The 22,882-nt window shown below is 44.9% G+C and overlaps 1 protein-coding gene across 2 annotated transcripts in view; it reads right to left on the bottom strand.

Annotated features, from left to right (window-relative positions):
* Positions 1–10,601: 10,601 nt before the first annotated feature.
* The window catches only part of LOC120061331 (IQ motif and SEC7 domain-containing protein 1-like), a 40,229-nt gene continuing 27,948 nt past the window's right edge, over positions 10,602–22,882 (bottom strand). The window contains exons 10-14 of one of the 2 annotated variants that reach the window (XM_039011078.1): positions 22,739–22,838; positions 16,819–16,980; positions 15,214–15,390; positions 13,221–13,270; positions 10,602–11,210 (exon numbers count right to left, since the gene is read on the bottom strand). In XM_039011078.1, the coding sequence (XP_038867006.1) occupies positions 10,686–11,210; positions 13,221–13,270; positions 15,214–15,390; positions 16,819–16,980; positions 22,739–22,838 (1,014 nt within the window). In that variant the 3' untranslated portion in view covers positions 10,602–10,685. The remainder of the gene's footprint in view (positions 11,211–13,220; positions 13,271–15,213; positions 15,391–16,818; positions 16,981–22,738; positions 22,839–22,882) is intronic. The other variant, XM_039011079.1, reaches the window with a different exon arrangement.

The raw sequence follows: 22,882 nt of genomic DNA, 5'->3' as shown, positions 1-22,882 counted from the left end.
GGTAAACACTGTCTAGAACCCATCTATCCACTAGGGAGTAGTGTAAGGTAAACACTGACTAGAACCCATCTATCCACTAGGTAGTAGTGTACGGTAAACACTGACTAGAACCCATCTATCCACTAGGTAGTAGTGTAAGGTAAACACTGACTAGAACCCATCTATCCACTAGGTAGTAGTGTACGGTAAACACTGACTAGAACCCATCTATCCACTAGGTAGTAGTGTACTGTAAACACTGACTAGAACCCATCTATCCACTAGGTAGTAGTGTACTGTAATCACTGACTAGAACCCTTCTATCCACTATGTGGTAGTGTACGGTATACACTGACTAGAACCCATATATCCACTAGGTAGTAGTGTACGGTAAACACTGACTAGAACCCATCTATCCATTAGATAGTAGTTTACTGTAAACACTGACTAGAACCTATCTATCCACTAGGTAGTAGTGTACGGTAAACACTGACTAGAACCCATCTATCCACTAGGTAGTAGTGTACGGTAAACACTGACTAGAACCCATCTATCCACTAGGTAGTAGTGTACGGTAAACACTGACTAGAACCCATCTATCCACTAGGTAGTAGTGTACGGTATACACTGACTAGAACCCTTCTATCCACTAGGTAGTAGTGTACGGTAAACACTGACTAGAACCCATCTATCCACTAGGTAGTAGTGTACGGTATACACTGACTAGAACCCATCTATCCACTAGGTAGTAGTGTACGGTAAACACTGACTAGAACCCATCTATCCACTAGGTAGTAGTGTACGGTAAACACTGACTAGAACCCATCTATCCACTAGGTAGTAGTGTACGGTAAACACTGACTAGAACCCATCTATCCACTAGGTAGTAGTGTAAGGTAAACACTGACTAGAACCCATCTATCCACTAGGTAGTAGTGTACGGTAAACACTGACTAGAACCCATCTATCCACTAGGTAGTAGTGTACGGTAAACACTGACTAGAACCCATCTATCCACTAGGTAGTAGAGTACGGTAAACACTGACTAGAACCCATCTATCCACTAGGTAGTAGTGTACGGTAAACACTGACTAGAACCCATCTATCCACCAGGTAGTAGTGTACGGTAAACACTGACTAGAACCCATCTATCCACCAGGTAGTAGTGTACGGTAAACACTGACTAGAACCCATCTATCCACCAGGTAGTAGTGTATGGTAAACACTGACTAGAACCCATCTATCCACTAGGTAGTAGTGTATGGTAAACACTGACTAGAACCCATCTATCCATTAGGTAGTAGTGTACGGTAAACACTGACTAGAACCCATCTATCCACTAGGTAGTAGTGTATGGTAAACACTGACTAGAACCCATTTATCCACTAGGTAGTAGTGTACGGTAAACACTGACTAGAACCCATCTATCCACTAGGTAGTAGTGTACGGTAAACACTGACTAGAACCCATCTATCCACTAGGTAGTAGTGTACGGTAAACACTGACTAGAACCCATCTATCCACTAGGTAATAGTTTATGGTAAACACTGACTAGAACCCATCTATCCACTAGGTAGTAGTGTATGGTAAACACTGACTAGAACCCATCTATCCACTAGGTAGTAGTGTACGGTAAACACTGTCTAGAACCCATCTATCCACTAGGTAGTAGTGTACGGTAAACACTGACTAGAACTCATCTATCCACTAGGTAGTAGTGTACGGTAAACACTGACTAGAACCCATCTATCCACTAGGTAGTAGTGTACGGTAAACACTGACTAGAACCCATCTAGGTAGTAGTGTACGGTAAACACTGACTAGAACCCATCTATCCACTAGGTAATAGTGTACGGTAAACACTGACTAGAACCCATCTATCCACTAGGTAGTAGTGTACGGTAAACACTGACTAGAACCCATCTATCCACTAGGTAGTAGTGTAAGGTAAACACTGACTAGAACCCATCTATCCACTAGGTAGTAGTGTACTGTAAACACTGACTAGAACCCATCTATCCACTAGGTAGTAGTGTACGGTAAACACTGACTAGAACCCATCTATCCACTAGGTAGTAGTGTACGGTAAACACTGACTAGAACCCATCTATCCACTAGGTAGTAGTGTACGGTAAACACTGACTAGAACCCATCTATCCACTAGGTAGTAGTGTACGGTAAACACTGACTAGAACCCATCTATCCACCAGGTAGTAGTGTATGGTAAACACTGACTAGAACCCATCTATCCACTAGGTAGTAGTATTTGATAAACACTGACTAGAACCCATCTATCCACTAGGTAGTAGTGTACGGTAAACACTGACTAGAACCCATCTATCCACTAGGTAGTAGTGTACGGTAAACACTGACTAGAACCCATCTATCCACTAGGTAGTAGTGTACGGTAAACACTGACTAGAACCCATCTATCCAATAGGTAGTAGTGTACGGTAAACACTGACTAGAACCCATCTATCCACTAGGTAATAGTGTATGGTAAACACTGACTAGAACCCATCTATCCACTAGGTAGTAGTGTATGGTAAACACTGACTAGAACCCATCTATCCACTAGGTAGAATTGTACGGTAAACACTGTCTAGAACCCATCTATCCACTAGGGAGTAGTGTAAGGTAAACACTGACTAGAACCCATCTATCCACTAGGTAGTAGTGTACGGTAAACACTGACTAGAACCCATCTATCCACTAGGTAGTAGTGTAAGGTAAACACTGACTAGAACCCATCTATCCACTAGGTAGTAGTGTACGGTAAACACTGACTAGAACCCATCTATCCACTAGGTAGTAGTGTACTGTAAACGCTGACTAGAACCCATCTATCCACTAGGTAGTAGTGTACTGTAATCACTGACTAGAACCCTTCTATCCACTATGTGGTAGTGTACGGTATACACTGACTAGAACCCATATATCCACTAGGTAGTAGTGTACGGTAAACACTGACTAGAACCCATCTATCCATTAGATAGTAGTTTACTGTAAACACTGACTAGAACCTATCTATCCACTAGGTAGTAGTGTACGGTAAACACTGACTAGAACCCATCTATCCACTAGGTAGTAGTGTAAGGTAAACACTGACTAGAACCCATCTATCCACTAGGTAGTAGTGTACGGTAAACACTGACTAGAACCCATCTATCCACTAGGTAGTAGTGTACGGTAAACACTGACTAGAACCCATCTATCCACTAGGTAGTAGTAGAGTACGGTAAACACTGACTAGAACCCATCTATCCACTAGGTAGTAGTGTACGGTAAACACTGACTAGAACCCATCTATCCACTAGGTAGTAGTGTACGGTAAACACTGACTAGAACCCATCTATCCACTAGGTAGTAGTGTACGGTAAACACTGACTAGAACCCATCTATCCACTAGGTAGTAGTGTATGGTAAACACTGACTAGAACCCATCTATCCACTAGGTAGTAGTGTACGGTAAACACTGTCTAGAACCCATCTTTCCACTAGGTAGTAGTGTAAGGTAAACACTGACTAGAACCCATCTATCCACTAGGTAGTAGTGTACGGTAAACACTGACTAGAACCCTTCTATCCACTAGGTGGTAGTGTACGGTATACACTGACTAGAACCCATATATCCACTAGGTAGTAGTGTACGGTAAACACTGACTAGAACCCATCTATCCATTAGATGGTAGTGTACGGTAAACACTGACTAGAACCCATCTATTCACTAGGTAGTAGTGTACGGTAAACACTGACTAGAACCCATCTATCCACTAGGTAGTAGTGTAAGGTAAACACTGACTAGAACCCATCTATCCACTAGGTAGTAGTGTAAGGTAAACACTGACTAGAACCCATCTATACACTAGGTAGTAGTGTACGGTAAACACTGACTAGAACCCATCTATCCACTAGGTAGTAGTGTACGGTAAACACTGACTAGAACCCATCTATCCACTAGGTAGTAGTGTATGGTAAACACTGACTAGAACCCATCTATCCACTAGGTAGTAGTGTACGGTAATTACTGACTAGATCTAGAACCCATCTATCCACCAGGTAGTAGTGTACGGTAAACACTGACTAGATCTAGAACGCATCTATCCACTAGGTAGTAGTGTATGGTAAACGCTGACTAGAACCCATCTATCCACTAGGTAGTAGTGTAAGGTAAACACTGACTAGAACCCATCTATCCACTAGGTAGTAGTGTACGGTAAACACTGACTAGAACCCATCTATCCACTAGGTAGTAATGTACGGTAAACACTGACTAGAACCCATCTATCCACTAGGTAGTAGTGTACGGTAAACACTGACTAGAACCCATCTATCCACTAGGTAGTAGTGTACGGTAAACACTGACTAGAACCCATCTATCCACTAGGTAGTAGTGTACGGTAAACACTGACTAGAACCCATCTATCCACTAGGTGGTAGTGTACGGTAAACACTGACTAGAACCCATCTATCCATTAGGTAGTAGTGTACGGTAAACACTGACTAGAACCCATCTATCCACTAGGTAGTAGTGTACGGTAAACACTGACTAGAACCCATCTATCCACTAGGTAGTAGTGTAAGGTAAACACTGACTAGAACCCATCTATCCACTAGGTAGTAGTGTACGGTAAACACTGACTAGAACCCATCTATCCACTAGGTAGTAGTGTACGGTAAACACTGACTAGAACCCATCTATCCACTAGGTAGTAGAGTACGGTAAACACTGACTAGAACCCATCTATCCACTAGGTAGTAGTGTACGGTAAACACTGACTAGAACCCATCTATCCACCAGGTAGTAGTGTACGGTAAACACTGACTAGAACCCATCTATCCACCAGGTAGTAGTGTACGGTAAACACTGACTAGAACCCATCTATCCACCAGGTAGTAGTGTATGGTAAACACTGACTAGAACCCATCTATCCACTAGGTAGTAGTGTATGGTAAACACTGACTAGAACCCATCTATCCATTAGGTAGTAGTGTACGGTAAACACTGACTAGAACCCATCTATCCACTAGGTAGTAGTATATGGTAAACACTGACTAGAACCCATCTATCCACTAGGTAGTAGTGTACGGTAAACACTGACTAGAACCCATCTATCCACTAGGTGGTAGTGTACGGTAAACACTGACTAGAACCCATCTATCCACTAGGTAGTAGTGTACGGTAAACACTGACTAGAACCCATCTATCCACTAGGTAATAGTGTATGGTAAACACTGACTAGAACCCATCTATCCACTAGGTAGTAGTGTATGGTAAACACTGACTAGAACCCATCTATCCACTAGGTAGTAGTGTACGGTAAACACTGTCTAGAACCCATCTATCCACTAGGTAGTAGTGTAAGGTAAACACTGACTAGAACCCATCTATCCACTAGGTAGTAGTGTACGGTAAACACTGACTAGATCTAGAACCCATCTATCCACTAGGTAGTAGTGTATGGTAAACGCTGACTAGAACCCATCTATCCACTAGGTAGTAGTGTAAGGTAAACACTGACTAGAACCCATCTATCCACTAGGTAGTAGTGTACGGTAAACACTGACTGGAACCCATCTAGGTAGTAGTGTACGGTAAACACTGACTAGAACCCATCTATCCACTAGGTAGTAGTGTATGGTAAACACTGACTAGAACCCATCTATCCACTAGGTAGTAGTGTACGGTAAACACTGACTAGAACCCATCTATCCACCAGGTAGTAGTGTATGGTAAACACTGACTAGAACCCATCTATCCACTAGGTAGTAGTGTACGGTAAACACTGACTAGAACCCATCTAGGTAGTAGTGTACGGTAAACACTGACTAGAACCCATCTATCCACTAGGTAGTAGGGTACGGTAAAACACTGACTAGAACCCATCTATCCACTAGGTAGTAGTGTATGGTAAACACTGACTAGAACCCATCTATCCACTAGGTAGTAGTGTACGGTAAACACTGACTAGAACCCATCTATCCACTAGGTAGTAGTGTACGGTAATTACTGACTAGATCTAGAACCCATCTATCCACTAGGTAGTAGTGTACGGTAAACACTGACTAGATCTAGAACCCATCTATCCACTAGGTAGTAGTGTATGGTAAACGCTGACTAGAACCCATCTATCCACTAGGTAGTAGTGTACGGTAAACACTGACTAGAACCCATCTATCCACTAGGTAGTAGTGTACAGTAAACACTGACTAGAACCCATCTATCCACTAGGTAGTAGTGTACGGTAAACACTGACTAGATCTAGAACCCATCTATCCACTAGGTGGTAGTGTTCGGTAAACACTGACTAGAACCCATCTATCCACTAGGTAGTAGTGTACGGTAATTACTGACTAGATCTAGAACCCATCTATCCACTAGGTAGTAGTGTACGGTAAACACTGACTAGATCTAGAACCCATCTATCCACTAGGTAGTAGTGTATGGTAAACGCTGACTAGAACCCATCTATCCACTAGGTAGTAGTGTACGGTAAACACTGACTAGAACCCATCTATCCACTAGGTAGTAGTGTACAGTAAACACTGACTAGAACCCATCTATCCACTAGGTAGTAGTGTACGGTAAACACTGACTAGATCTAGAACCCATCTATCCACTAGGTGGTAGTGTATGGTAAACACTGACTAGAACCCATCTATCCACTAGGTAGTAGTGTATGGTAAACACTGACTAGAACCCATCTATCCACTAGGTAGTAGTGTACGGTAAACACTGACTAGAACCCATCTATCCACTAGGTAGTAGTGTACGGTATACACTGACTAGAACCCTTCTATCCACTAGGTGGTAGTGTACGGTAAACACTGACTAGAACCCATCTATCCACTAGGTAGTAGTGTACGGTATACACTGACTAGAACCCATCTATCCACTAGGTAGTAGTGTACGGTAAACACTGACTAGAACCCATCTATCCACTAGGTAGTAGTGTACGGTAAACACTGACTAGAACCCATCTATCCACTAGGTAGTAGTGTACGGTAAACACTGACTAGAACCCATCTATCCACTAGGTGGTGCGCTGACAAACTGTTTAATCTCTGCTCAAATGCGTGCCATCCAGTGGTTATGCTGTGTATTAACGTCAGGTGTCCTAACCGTAACACAGAATACACAAACCTCCCTCATACATACCGGTATACAACATGCATCTAAACAGTAGATAGCCTTTCTAAAGGACCTTGTTGACAAGGGCTTTATTTAATCTGACCTAGTAAGATACATGGAAAAAGAACTCCAGAATGACACACATGATGATGCATATTAGAAGCCAAAGACCAACACATGCATACCATAAGTCATATATTTGTTTATTTAGCATTGTCAACATTGTCACAGTTGAAGTTTTACAATAACTGGGGTCTTACTGACTCACTACTCACTGGACAAACTGAATGCACATAGAAATGAGGCCACTCTTGTCTTTCCCTTTGATGAGTGTGTGTCTGTGTGTCTGTCTGTCTGTCTGTCTGTGTGTGTGTCTGTGTCTGTGTGTGTTTAGGAGGCAGTGAACGTTATAACAGTCTGTCTTTGAGATCCACAGCGAATGACAGTTCAGTACAGTTGGAGGCAGAGACATGTGATATGTTCTGAATCATATATTTTCCACCTCACATATGAGGTGACGGGCACACCACCCTGATCTCCACGGCAGATGTTGGATTACAGTAGTGATAATATACACACTATGTACATATCCCTTTTCTCCCACTTGGTCCCTTCTTATCTTCATTTTAGATAAACCACCTTTTTTAGAATTCCATAATCAACACTTCTACTCTCCTATTTACACAACCATAGCCCTCGGCTCAATAATAACACAGGTGCAACGGTGTTAATGTTTTGTTCTTTTTACAATGGCTATGTATATGCAGATGAAATAAATGCATGCTGAGCTCAAGTAACAATCAGCTTAACGTGGGACAGCAAGAGCAAGTCAACATCAGAAGATTCCAGATCTAAACCAAAGGAAATAAAGTCAATCAACTTTACAGGCTGACCTGGTCAGCAAGCTCACAGTGAAAAGGACACACGATGCATCAGGTCCATGCAGTGCATTGTGGGGGTACTTCTCAGACTGTAGATCACTGTGGACATTTCTTGAAGCACTACAACACATATCAAGATCAATGTATACATTTCATTCTTTTTTTAAATACGTCGTCCGACCATTTCTGAGTTACAAAAAGGAAAATATGAAATTATTAGAAAGACATTCAATTGATTATTCATGTTCCAGATAAGATATGTTTATCTGTCTAAATGTCCTTATTTTTTGTTATAATATCATGGCTCTAATATGAACGGACATGTGTTGAATGTAGTCTTATGGTTTCAGTTTTCTTAGTGAATGTTAAAATACATTTACACCCTGAATATTGGGAGAAACAGTTGACTCTTACTTTAATGTACACATGATAATAGACTCTTATTTTGTAGAATGTAGAAAGTTATTTTACATATATCCCAGTTCCTTTGTTCCATTTGCATTTCTTTGCTGTATATTAGATCTACATTTTTTCAGATTTCCTGAAAAATGAAAGCGCTCCTTCATATGTGCTTATCCAGCAAAATAGTTCTGTTCTGCCCAGAGGGAAGCATATTCCTTTTTAAAATATATACACACATTCCTCTTTCCTTCCACCGTGAACTGTGTAAGTAAGTACATAATCTGAAATGAAAAATATATATTTTTCACCTGAATCTCTTCCTGGACAACATGATAACAGACTTGAACCCGTAGAAGGCCTACATTTTTTTACGTGATTGCACTTTAATCGCTATGGTAACACTGAATTGTTATAGAATGTGGAGAGGATAGCCTCACATCAATAACATTACATGCAACATCACTTATTAGACATTCCACTGAATTCCAGGACTGTGCTTCTCAGAGAACCATGAGAACAACCACACATTAAGCCACTGAGAGAGAACGACAGGGGTCCGAACTAAATAAATAAATAACGACACAACATGAAAACATACAAAACAAACAGAAGGGACCCTTTGCTTGTTCTGAATGTACAAAATCAGTACGAAGATATTGCACGTACAGAATGATAAAAACAAAGTTGACAAACAAACAAATAATTCACTACATACTTAAGAGCTTATTTTAGTCACTCAACTACTCAGGTTTTGTGAAGAAAACAAAAATATAGTAAATTATGAAAGAAAAAATAAATGATTATTGTATTTCGATTTGAAGAGTCAAGAATGCAGCTGCATCATTGGCATGAGACGTTACCAGCTCTACTGTGGGTCCATCAGTAAAGTCTCCGATAGGTCAGGCAAGCTGTGAGCTGAGCCAGCATACAGCCAAGAGAAGCCCGTTAGCTCAACAAGAGAGCTGTGACACATCTTCACTGCTATCTTACTACACGTCCTTACTCACAGTACTACACATATAAAGGAGTACTATACTGAGCTGAGTGGGACCCATCTACCCAGCAGATGAGCAACATATGCTCAGTAAATACCCATGCCAAGAAGTGTCTGTCCACTCTAATGTTTTATATAGCACTAGGAGGGCCATGTGCCACAGCTGCATTCCTGAGTCTCTCAATGCTCTGGTTGGAAGGCAAAGGGTACCAGAGCAGGTTATTGACCTGCCTGACAATGTGGGTTCACGCCTCCTTTCCATCTATCCTGTTACCATAGAGTCAGTATAACACTGAGAAAGTTCATTTCTAATGATAATAATAATGGTTGTATAATCTTAGAAGGTACTTTACGCACAATATACTGTACATGAAGTCTGGACTAAATAGTTTATGCATTAGTAATTGGCACATTTATTAATGAGAGTTAGGAGACAACACGTAAAGCTGTCATCTACAGTAAATGCAGCACTAGAACTACTACCATTGAGACTGTTCCTCAGTTGTTAGCCTGTCCATTGGTCTAGGTATTGTGAAATGATTACACCTAGCTTTTCTACACTACATGAATTCTACGAGAGGCAACAACAAATAGCATTCTTAAAAATAAAGAAAGGGTTTCACAAACTTCAAGAAAGCAGTGTTAAAGCTAGCTTTGATTAAAAAGACTGTGTACAATATAATATGCCATCATGACAGAGACAACAGTCAGAAATGTTTTCCCAGGCCTGTCCCAACTCCTTACACGAAGGGAAGACAGGCTATTGAAAGAACAGAGCAATGTAGAGCGGCCTACAGAGATGCACGGTTCTCTTCAGCCGTCACAGCCGGGTTTGGTGTGAGTTCACAGGGATTAGGAGGGAAAGGGTTTCCCCGTACAAAACGCCTCCTCTCTCAACCCCTGACAGAAAGAAAGAGGCCCCCACTCTAGGGTTCGAGCCGTGGCCCTTAGTGGAGGAATTGAGTCTGATTTCCAACCTGCATATTGGTGAGATGCTGAAATAGGGAGGGGATACAGGTGACTGCCAGAGGTCCATCTCAACCACAGCAGTGGAAAGGACATGGACAGTATACCCTCTGTCCCATTGGTGGACGAGGGTCTCTCTCTCTCTCTCTCTCTCTCTCTCTCTCTCTCTCTCTCTCTCTCTCTCTCTCTCTCTCTCTCTCTCTCTCTCTCTCTCTCTCTCTCTCTCTCTCTCTCTCTCTCTCTCTCTCTCTCTCTCTCTCACTCACTCACTCACTCACTCACTCACTCACTCACTCACTCACTCACTCACTCACTCACTCACTCACTCATATCACACCACGGTGCTGATGCCACTGTGCTTGGGTTTGGACCCGCCGGGTGCCGGGCTCTGCTGCTGACTGTGGTGGTGAAGGGCATGCTGGGAGTGTGAGGCATGATGGCCGTGGGTGCTGTGACTGTGCTGTGGTACAAGCGGGTGTTGGTGTGAGTGGGAGGAGGATGCGTATGCTGCCGGGTGCTGGTGGTACTGTGTGTGGGGCGGGGGGTGGTAGTGGTGCTGGTGGTGGTAGGGAGGGGGGTTCTGCTGGCAGTACTGGGAGTGGTGGAGCTGGGCCTGGGCTACCTGCTGGGCTGTGTGGTGGAGGTTGGATGGATGGGGCGTGTGGGAGATGAGGGTGGGGTGACCGGGCGGAGGAAGAGGAGGATGGCTCTGGGATGAAGGCTTTGCCCGCTTGCTGCCGAAGAGCGACCCGAGGAGGGAGGAGGAGTTGGGGATGGTGGGGTGGCCCCGAGGCGGGCCCTCACTTCGGGGGGTTGTGGCTCTCCGGCGTGTGTGGGGGCTGCTAATGATGGACCCCTGTGGGAGAGAAGAAGGGGACATCATATCTATCCGTACCTTTAATACAACTGGACATTCACACGGTACCTCCTACTAGTCTAAACTACCATCATTTAGGCTACGGTACCCCCTCATGGAAATGGGGCAAATTGCCTGCATATTCAACAGCAAGTTGCACAACGTTACAAACAGAGCATGCAAAAAAATGAACTAAAATGCCATCTCATTATGGTGGACAGACAAATAATTAATGGTAATATTAGTGTTATGGCCACTCTTGACAATGTTACAAATGAAGAAACCTACATTTCAAAACAAACCTCAAACTCTAACATAATGTGTCAAATCTGTTCAACGTGTCTGTGAGATTTGAAAACTGAACCTTCATAATAGATGCATCAAAACTATACAGGCCTATACATATTCATATTGTTGAACGCCTTCCAAACCTGCACAGAGTCCCACATGCAAATGGTTAAAAACAATGGAGGCAGAGGATCCACATGCAGAGGAGGTAGAGGAGGAATGTATGCACATTTTAAAAGAACTATGTTCACTTCTCCCCTGTTCTAGTTCCAACTCTATCCTTTATGTAATTCATCCACATTTTACAAGCCCTTCATTTGGTGCGTGCTCTCTCCAAGGTTGTAAAGAGACCCTATAGATTTATTTGAAAGTGGAATGACATTTTAAGGGTCCCCAGACTCTAAAACCAACACATGAACACATGGAATGAATAAATGATGATGAATGAAATCCACATCTTTCATATTGACTATTTCATATTGTGTGTAAAACAGCCCATTGATAAGAGTTCTGATAGTGAGATAGAGATACTGCTGTAAAATAACCTACCTCCCTGAGCTTCTAATCTCTCTGGGCTTTCTTTCCATAGGACAGGCAGGGGACAGGAGAGGGACCAGGGTGGTAAGAGAGAGGAACCAGGGGACAGGAGAGAAACCAGGGTGGTGAGAGAGAGGAACCAGGGGACAGGAGAGAGACCAGGGTGGTGAGAGAGAGGAACCAGGGGACAGGAGAGGTGACCAGGGTGGTGAGAGAGAGGAACCAGGGGACAGGAGAGGGACCAGGGTGGTGAGAGAGAGGAACCAGGGGACAGGAGGAACCAGGGGACAGTAGAGGGACCAGGGTGGTGAGAGAAAGGAACCAGGGGACAAGAGAGGGACCAGGGTGGTGAGAGAGAGGAACCAGGGGACAGGAGAGGGACCATGGTGGTGAGAGAAAGGAACCAGGGGACAGGAGAGGGACCAGGGTGGTGAGAGAGAGGAACCAGGGGACAGGAGAGGGACCATGGTGGTGAGAGAAAGGAACCAGGGGACAGGAGAGGGACCAGGGTGGTGAGAGAGAGGAACCAGGGGACAGGAGAGAGACCAGGGTGGTGAGAGAGAGGAACCAGGGGACAGGAGAGAGACCAGGGTGGTGAGAGAAAGGAACCAGGGGACAGGAGAGGGACCAGGGGACAGGAGAGGGGCTTTAGGGTTACATAACACTGGGGGGAGAGTAGGTGCTACAACAGGTATTCACTGGCACCCCTGACTTTGGTAATAGAACCCCAAAGCAAAGTAAAACTGCGGGTCTGGACATGGCTGAATGGAGCACAACAAACAGCTGGGGGAGGGGTTGGGGGTACGATGACGACACAGGGATCAGAGGGAGGGAGAGAGGGAGGGAGGGAGGGAGGGAGGGAGGGAGGGAGGGAGGGAGGGAGAGTAGTAGTAGAGTCATGCTTGTTTCAAGAAAAAGGGCAAACTGGCCACATGACCAAAACAAGAAATGTCTCCCATCTAGACAAGGCCAGTTTCAGAGGCAGGCAGCCCATGCATGCACACGAACCGAGGCAGGCAGGTTGTTAAAAGGCATCCGAGAGAAAAAAAAATGATCATAACACTAAATGAACTGAGAGTCTATGAAGCAGAGGGGGGTGCAAGACCAAAAAAAATGTACGGAGTGTTTTGACAGTGCACATCATCACATAGAGAGTAGCTTGGATACCAGCTGCTTCCAACTTACTTCCATATTGCTGTCTAGTGATCCTGCACTGCTGCGGCGCCCACGCTTGCCTGCCCGAGACATGCAATACCACAGATTAGAGATGGATAGGACAGCACTCCTGGATCAACTACAGAGGTTTAGGCAGCCCTCCTCTCCCCTAGGGGGCAGTGCAGGGGTTGTGAGTAGTACACTGGAAGCTGAGATAAATCTGGGCTGAGGTGAGATCAGGGGGTCAGGAAGAATGTGGGGAACTGGTTGATAGGTAGGTATTACTGTGGCGAAGTTAAGTCCATTACTTTTGCAGCTTTGTTCAGAGATAAAGACAAACATTTGGTCTGTGTACTTCTACACTATTCATATTATATATCCTAGATTTCTGATAATAAGCTTTCTAAAACACTCAAGTGATGCTAGAACGAATCTCCGGCATGGGCTCAAACTTAAAAGGACAAGGAAATAATTTTTGTAACAATAAGCTGAGGACATCTGCATAACTACAAAGCCTTTAGCAAACTACACTCTACAACTAGTGAAGATTATCCAGTGTTTTTAAAAAAATGGTCCTGATAAAATGTGACAACAGGGATTTAATGTTGTCACAAGATGTAGATTGTCATAAGGGCAGGTCACAACTGGCTTTGAAGAGAGCCAATGGCAGTGACAGTCACGGAGGAACATCAAAAGCAATACAATGGCTGTTGCACATGAGATGTACGAGCAAATACAGAAAAGCCCCAAGGGCAAACAGAGCGGTTTGCCACTGTTAGAGGCTCAGCCAATGGATACAGGAACAGTCTCAACATATGGAGAAAGGAGAAAACCCAATGGGAATGGAAATATCAGGAAGTACATAATGAGATGGAGAATAACGAGAAAAGAAAAAAACACAGGAAATGACCACACTATCATGCCACGTCCTGCGATTAGACAGTTAGGGCTTAACCATACACACACACAGGAGGGTGGATACGCTATGTTGTTCTATTGACTTCAGCACTGACTAACCTTATCATATCAGTATTTCAGTACAGTATCCAACATGACAATGGAAACAGAGCAAATACTTCCCAATGTGAGATACAGTAGGACTGTAGAACTCCTATATGGATTTCATTACGTTACCATGATGTCTTAACATAACTGAGATCTGGAATGAATGACATGTCCTCAAGGTGCTGCGCATTAGAGTCAGAGATGCTATGTGAAGTACTGATATTCATGACAATGAGATGTTTGTTGTCATTTTGGAACCAAATCTCATCTTTTGTCAGTTATTGTATGAGAACATATCCCCATTGAGTTCAGTGGGGTTGAATCACAGCAATGGAAGAATGACTGGTAGGGTGAGTGAATAAATGGTAGATTAATTGAACATATAACAAGCAAAGCTCGTCATGAAATGTTTTGAGAAACAATAGGGATTTAAGAATGAGAATGTGACACGTAAAAGTGCAAAAATCAAAGGTGTTCATTGAGATATAAAGTATATTTGGATTCAGATACAGGGAAGAGAGCCATCCTTCAATATCACTTTTCAGTGAACAGGCAAATCCTCTAAAGTAGGCCTATGGATAATATCATACCAAATAGCTTATTCATTTAGAAACTTGTATTTTTCTATGGCACTCACCTACTTCTCGTTTCATATCCCAGGTTATGATAATACTATTTCACATTGAGGTAGGGCACCAGTATCAGAAAATCATCTTGGGACTAAACTTACAAAGGACCTTAAGCTCAATGATCCTGTGGAGTCTCACCCTGCGCAGGTATAGTATGCCTTTTAGTTATTTCATAGGAACATCTCAGTGGAATAATGGTTTGATTGATCATCAATACAACTTAGGGGAGGAGGCGATAAGTCTGACATTAATTAATGCATGGTGCTCTAAAACATAATGTTGGATGCTCTGAGTTATATCACTATAGGACCAGTAAGGAGGTAACAAAACAGAGGGTCTCTCCCAGGAAAGGACCCTCTGGTGAACACAATGATGACCTTTGACCTTACCTGCTTCGGAGAGGTCGCGGAGGGAGCTGCTGAGGGCGCTCCTCTTCAGGCCCTCGCCCATGGTGTAGGTGTCGTCCAGACTGGCACGGTTCATGTTGCCGTTGCCAGCCTCCTTCTTCAGCCCAGAGCTCTGGGACATACTGGGCCTCACCACCCCTTTCTGCTTCTCCAGCTCAGCTGTATATCAACATACACATTATTATTATTTAAAAACAATTCACCTTTATTTAACCAGGTAGGCCAGTTGAGAACAAGTACTCATTAACTGCGACCTGGCCAAGATAAAGCAAAGCAGTGCGACAAAAGCAACAACACAGAGTTACACATAAACAAACGTACAGTCAATAACACAATAGAAAAATCTATGTACAGTGTGTACAAATGTAGAACAGTAAGGAGGTAAATGGGGAGAGAGTAAGGTGAGGAGTGTGTAGTGTGTCTTTGTTTCAGTGCTAGCTTTCAGACTCACAATAGTTCTACATTTTCTCATATAATTTCATCACTGGCACATACCTTATTTTCTCATAGACTATTAGTATACATTCGGTAACTATTGCATATACATAGTAATTAAATGCTGCATTGTTAGTGCATCTAAATCCTTTTGGACGTTTGACTGGTTCTTAAAAATAGTGTTCTGTGTGTTTCCCTTTGATGAATCCCACAAACACAGTCCTCATCCTGGTAGCCATCCTGTGAACTCTATAAATAGTCCTCATCCTGATAGCCATCCTGTGAACTCTATAAATAGTCCTCATCCTGGTAGCCATCCTGTGAACTCTATAAATAGTCCTCATCCTGGTAGCCATCCTGTGAACTCTATAAATAGTCCTCATCCTGGTAGCCATCCTGTGAACTCTATAAATAGTCCTCATCCTGGTAGCCATCCTGTGAACTCTATAAATAGTCCTCATCCTGATAGCCATCCTGTGAACTCTATAAATAGTCCTCATCCTGATAGCCATCCTGTGAACTCTATAAATAGTCCTCATCCTGGTAGCCATCCTGTGAACTCTATAAATAGTCCTCATCCTGGTAGCCATCCTGTGAACTCTATAAATAGTCCTCATCCTCATAGCCATCCTGTGAACTCTATAAATAGTCCTCATCCTGGTAGCCATCCTGTGAACTCTATAAATAGTCCTCATCCTGGTAGCCATCCTGTGAACTCTATAAATAATCCTCCTCCTGGTAGCCATCCTGTGAACTCTATAAATAGTCCTCATCCTGGTAGCCATCCTGTGAACTCTATAAATAGTCCTCATCCTGGTAGCCATCCTGTGAACTCTATAAATAGTCCTCATCCTGATAGCCATCCTGTGAACTCTATAAATAGTCCTCATCCTGATAGCCATCCTGTGAACTCTGTAAACAGTCCTCCTCATAAACAGTGAATTAGTAATGAGGACCATGAGGCCCTCTCTGCCTCTATTTGACTGAGTTTACATGACCCACGGCGGCTAGGGAGGGAGGGAGGGGCGGACAGAGGGAGGGAGGGAGAGGGGAACAGAGGGAGGGGCGGACAGAGGGAGGGAGGGGCGCACAGAGGGAGGGAGGGAGTGAGGGAGGGAGGTGGACAGCGGAAGAGCTAAAATGTCTGCTCACACTCTATCCTGTATTTCTCCATTTCCTGGACCTCGGCGATGGACTCCCGCAGGTCGTCAGTAAACTTCTTGCGGTCCTGGGGGTTGGGCGCGTTAAAGTTGATGAGGACTTTGATGTCGGCACCTGGTATGGCTGATGTAAGCTTGATTCCATTCCCGTAATCTGGACAAGAGAGAGAGCAAGCGAGCTAGAGAGAGACCTTTAAAACTAGGTCCATCGACCACAGATGAAGTTTAAAAGAACACGTTCCGAAAATCTGTCTGATGTTTTGAAAGTATAAACAGTGTCTCATTCCATCATCACAGGACGGTTAGATGTATTTCTGTGGTAAATTAAACCCAGTGGGATGTACTATATACAGTGCATTCAGAAAGTATTCAGACCAGTGAACTTTTTCCACATTTTGTTACTTTAAAGCCTTATTCTAAAATGTATTAAATTATATATTGTTTTCAATCTACACACAATACCCCATAATGACAAAGTTAAAACAGGTTTTTAGATATTTTTGCAAATTAAAAAATAGATAGTATTCAGATCCTTTGCTATGAGACTCGAAATTTAGCTCAGGTGCATCCTGTTCCATTGATCATTACATTTACATTTACATTTAAGTCATTTAGCAGACGCTCTTATCCAGAGCGACTTACAAGTTGGTGCATTCACCTTATGATATCCAGTGGAACAACCACTTTACAATAGTGCATCTAACTCTTTTAAGGGGGGGGGGGGGGGGTTAGAAGGATTACTTTATCCTATCCTAGGTATTCCTTAAAGAGGTGGTGTTTCAGGTGTTTCCGGAAGGTGGTGATTGACTCCGCTGACCTGGCGTCGTGGGGGAGTTTGTTCCACCATTGGGGTGCCAGAGCAGCGAACAGTTTTGACTGGGCTGAGCGGGAGCTGTACTTCCTCAGAGGTAGGGAGGCGAGCAGGCCAGAGGTGGATGAACGCAGTGCCCTTGTTTGGGTGTAGGGCCTGATCAGAGCCTGAAGGTACGGAGGTGCCGTTCCCCTCACAGCTCCGTAGGCAAGCACCATGGTCTTGTAGCGGATGCGAGCTTCAACTGGAAGCCAGTGGAGAGAGCGGAGGAGCGGGGTGACGTGAGAGAACTTGGGAAGGTTGAACACCAGACGGGCTGCGGCGTTCTGGATGAGTTGTAGGGGTTTAATGGCACAGGCAGGGAGCCCAGCCAACAGCGAGTTGCAGTAGTCCAGACGGGAGATGACAAGTGCCTGGATTAGGACCTGCGCCGCTTCCTGTGTGAGGCAGGGTCGTACTCTGCGAATGTTGTAGAGCATGAACCTACAGGAACGGGTCACCGCCTTGATGTTAGTTGAGAACGACAGCGTGTTGTCCAGGATCACGCCAAGGTTCTTAGCACTCTGGGAGGAGGACACAATGGAGTTGTCAACCGTGATGGCGAGATCATGGAACGGGCAGTCCTTCCCCGGGAGGAAGAGCAGCTCCGTCTTGCCGAGGTTCAGCTTGAGGTGGTGATCCGTCATCCACACTGATATGTCTGCCAGACATGCAGAGATGCGATTCGCCACCTGGTTATCAGAAGGGGGAAAGGAGAAGATTAATTGTGTGTCGTCTGCATAGCAATGATAGGAGAGACCATGTGAGGATATGACAGAGCCAAGTGACTTGGTGTATAGCGAGAATAGGAGAGGGCCTAGAACAGAGCCCTGGGGGACACCAGTGGTGAGAGCACGTGGTGCGGAGACAGATTCTCGCCACGCCACCTGGTAGGAGCGACCTGTCAGGTAGGACGCAATCCAAGCGTGGGCCGCGCCGGAGATGCCCAACTCGGAGAGGGTGGAGAGGAGGATCTGATGGTTCACTGTATCAAAGGCAGCCGATAGGTCTAGAAGGATGAGAGCAGAGGAGAGAGAGTTAGCTTTAGCAGTGCGGACCGCCTCCGTGACACAGAGAAGAGCAGTCTCAGTTGAATGACTAGTCTTGAAACCTGACTGATTTGGATCAAGAAGGTCATTCTGAGAGAGATAGCAGGAGAGCTGGCCAAGGACGGCACGTTCAAGAGTTTTGGAGAGAAAAGAAAGAAGGGATACTGGTCTGTAGTTGTTGACATCGGAGGGATCGAGTGTAGGTTTTTTCAGCAGGGGTGCAACTCTCGCTCTCTTGAAGGCGGAAGGGACGTAGCCAGCGGTCAAGGATGAGTTGATGAGCGAGGTGAGGTAAGGGAGAAGGTCTCCGGAAATGGCCTGGAGAAGAGAGGAGGGGATAGGGTCAAGCGGGCAGGTTGTTGGGCGGCCGGCCGTCACAAGACGCGAGATTTCATCTGGAGAGAGAGGGGAGAAAGAGGTCAAAGCACAGGGTAGGGCAGTGTGAGCAGAACCAGCGGTGTCGTTTGACTTAGCAAACGAGGATCGGATGTCGTCGACCTTCTTTTCAAAATGGTTGACGAAGTCATCCGCAGAGAGGGAGGAGGAGGGGGGGAGGGGGAGGAGGATTCAGGAGGGAGGAGAAGGTGGCAAAGAGCTTCCTAGGGTTAGAGGCAGATGCTTGGAATTTAGAGTGGTAGAAAGTGGCTTTAGCAGCAGAGATAGAAGAGGAGAATGTAGAGAGGAGGGAGTGAAAGGATGCCAGGTCCGCAGGGAGGCGAGTTTTCCTCCATTTCCGCTCGGCTGCCCGGAGCCCTGTTCTGTGAGCTCGCAATGAGTCGTCGAGCCACGGAGCAGGAGGGGAGGACCGAGCCGGCCTGGAGGATAGGGGACATAGAGAGTTAAAGGATGCAGAAAGGGAGGAGAGGAGGGTTGAGGAGGCAGAATCAGGAGATAGGTTGGAGAAGGTTTGAGCAGAGGGAAGAGATGATAGGATGGACGAGGAGAGAGTAGCGGGGGAGAGAGAGCGAAGGTTGGGACGGCGCGATACCATCCGAGTAGGGGCAGTGTGGGAAGTGTTGGATGAGAGCGAGAGGGAAAAGGATACAAGGTAGTGGTCGGAGACTTGGAGGGGAGTTGCAATGAGATTAGTGGAAGAACAGCATCTAGTAAAGATGAGGTCAAGCGTATTGCCTGCCTTGTGAGTAGGGGAGGAAGGTGAGAGGGTGAGGTCAAAAGAGGAGAGGAGTGGAAAGAAGGAGGCAGAGAGGAATGAGTCAAAGGTAGACGTGGGGAGGTTAAAGTCACCCAGTACTGTGAGAGGTGAGCCATCCTCAGGAAAGGAACTTATCAAGGCGTCAAGCTCATTGATGAACTCTCCAAGGGAACCTGGGGGGCGATAAATGATAAGGATGTTAAGCTTGAAAGGGCTGGTAACTGTGACAGCATGGAATTCAAAGGAGGCGATAGACAGATGGGTCAGGGGAGAAAGAGAGAATGTCCACTTGGGAGAGATGAGGATCCCAGTGCCACCACCCCGCTGACCAGAAGCTCTCGGGGTGTGCGAGAACACGTGGGCAGACGAGGAGAGAGCAGTAGGAGTAGCAGTGTTATCTGTGGTAATCCATGTTTCCGTCAGTGCCAAGAAGTCGATGGACTGGAGGGAAGCATAGGCTGAGATGAACTCTGCCTTGTTGGCCGCAGATCGGCAGTTCCAGAGGCTGCCGGAGACCTGGAACTCCACGTGGGTCGTGCGCGCTGGGACCACCAGGTTAGAGTGGCGGCGGCCACGCGGTGTGAAGCGTTTGTATGGTCTGTGCAGAGAGGAGAGAAGAGGGATAGACAGACACATAGTTGACAGGCTACAGAAGAGGCTACGCTAATGCAAAGGAGATTGGAATGACAAGTGGACTACACGTCTCGAATGTTCAGAAAGTTAAGCTACGTTGCAAAAAATCTTATTGACTAAAATGATAGTGCTGCTGGCTGGTGGAGTAGGCTAGCTAGCAGTGGCTGCGTTGTTGACATAGTTTGAAAGTGTAGCTGGCTAGGTAGCCTCGGTGACTGGCTAGGTAACCTTGACAATTACTCTAAACTACACAATTATCTTGGATACAAAGACAGCAAAGACAACTATGTAGCTAGCTAACACTACACTAATCAAGTCGTTCCGTTGTAATGTAATAGTTTCTACAGTGCTGCAATTCGGTAGACGGTAGACGTTGGCTAGCTGCTGGCTTGCTAGCAGTGTTGCCTACGTTAGGACGAAAATAGCTGGCTAGCTAACCTCGGTAATTACGATAATTACTCTAAACTACACAATTACCTTGGATACAAAGACAGCAACGACAACTATGTAGCTAGCTAACACTACACTAATCAAGTCGTTCCGTTGTAATGTAGAAACTAATGTAATAGTTTCTACAGTGCTGCTATTCGGTAGACGGTAGACGTTGGCTAGCTGCTAGCTGCTGGCTAGCTAGCAGTGTTGACTAGGACGAAAATAGCTGACTAGCTAACCTCGGTAATTACGATAATTACTCTAAACCACACAATTATCTTTGATACAAAGACGGCTATGTAGCTAGCTAAGATCAGACAAGTCAAACCGTTGTACTGTAATGAAATGTAATACTACCTGCGGAGCGAAATGCGACCACTCGCTCCACCAGTGCTGCTATTACTTCGTATTTAGAAACATCCTTGAGATGTTTCTACAACTTGGTTGGAGACCACCTGTGGTAAATTCAACTGATTAGACATGATTTGGAATGGCACACACCTGTCTATTTAAGATCCCACAGTTGACAGTGCATGTCAGAGAAAAAAAACAAGCCATGAGGTTGAAGGAATTAGAGTCCGTAGAGCTCCGAGATAGATTGTGTTGAGGCACAGATTTGGGGAAGGGTACCAAAAAATGTCTGCAGCATTGAAGGTCCCCAAGCACACAGTGGCCTCCATCATTCTTAAATGGAAGAAGTTTGGAACCACCAAGACTCTTCCTAGAGCTGTACGCCAGGCCAAACTGAGCAATTGGGGGAGAAGGGCCTTGGTCAGGGAGGTGACCAAGAACCCCATGGTCACTCTGACAGAGCTCAGTTCCTCTGAGGAGATTGGAGAAACTTCCAGAGGGACAACCATCTCTGCAGCACTCCACCAATCAGGCCTTTATGGTAGAGTGGCCAGACGGAGGCCACTCCTCAGTAAAAGGCAAATGACAGCTCATTTAGAGTTTGCCAAAAGGCACTTAAAGGACTCTGACCATAAGAAAACAGTCTGATGAAACCAAGATTGAACTCTTTGGCCTGAATGCCAAGCGTTACGTCTGGAGGAAACATGGCACCATCCCTACGATGAAGCATGGTGGCAGCATCATGCTGTTGGGATGTTTTTCAGGGACAGGGACTGGGAGACTAGTCAGGATCGAGTGAAAGATGAATGGAGCAAAGTACAGAGAGACCCTTGATGAAAACCTGCTCCAAAGCGGTCAGGACCTCAGACTGGGTCAAAGGTTCACCTTCCAACAGGACAATGAAGCACACAGCCAAGACAACGCAGGAGTGGCTTTGTGACAAGTCTCTGAATATCTTTGAGTGGCTCAGCCAGAGCCCAGACTTGAACCCAATCGAACATCTCTGGAGAGACCTGAAAATAGCTGTACAACGATGCTCCCCATCCAACCTATTAGAGCTTGAGAAGATCTGCAGGGAAGAATGGGAGAAACTCCCCAAATACAGGTGAGCCAAGCTTTTAACGTCACACCCAAGAAGACTCGAGGCGGTCATCGCTGCCAAAGGTGCTTCAACAAATTACTGAGTAAAGGGTCTGAATACTTATGTAAATGTGATATTTAAGTTTACATTTTTTCTAAATGTGCTAAAAATGAAAAAATCCAGTTTTTGCTCTGTTATTATGGGTTATTGTGTGTAGATTGATGAGAAAAAACAATTTAATCACTTTTAGAATAAGGCTGGAAAAGGTCAAGGGTCTGAATACTTTCCGAATGCACTTTAAGCATGCTGGGCTAACACATTGGGGAGATGGTGAATTGGGAGTGAGAGGTCTGTGCCACTTACGCTGGTTCTCAAACATCAGAACCTGCATCCCATACAGAGAGAAAGACTGCCTGAAGCTGTATGTCACAGAGTTCTTCTTCTTCTGGAAAATCTTTGTCACCTGCACCCAAATAAACACACAAACAAACACACAGCCAAATACAC

The sequence above is a fragment of the Salvelinus namaycush genome, chromosome 16, assembly GCF_016432855.1.
Source record: "Salvelinus namaycush isolate Seneca chromosome 16, SaNama_1.0, whole genome shotgun sequence".
NCBI classification, from domain to species: Eukaryota; Metazoa; Chordata; class Actinopteri; order Salmoniformes; family Salmonidae; genus Salvelinus; species Salvelinus namaycush.
Note: the sequence above shows the minus strand (reverse complement) of the source record. Positions and strands in the feature narration are given on the sequence as shown.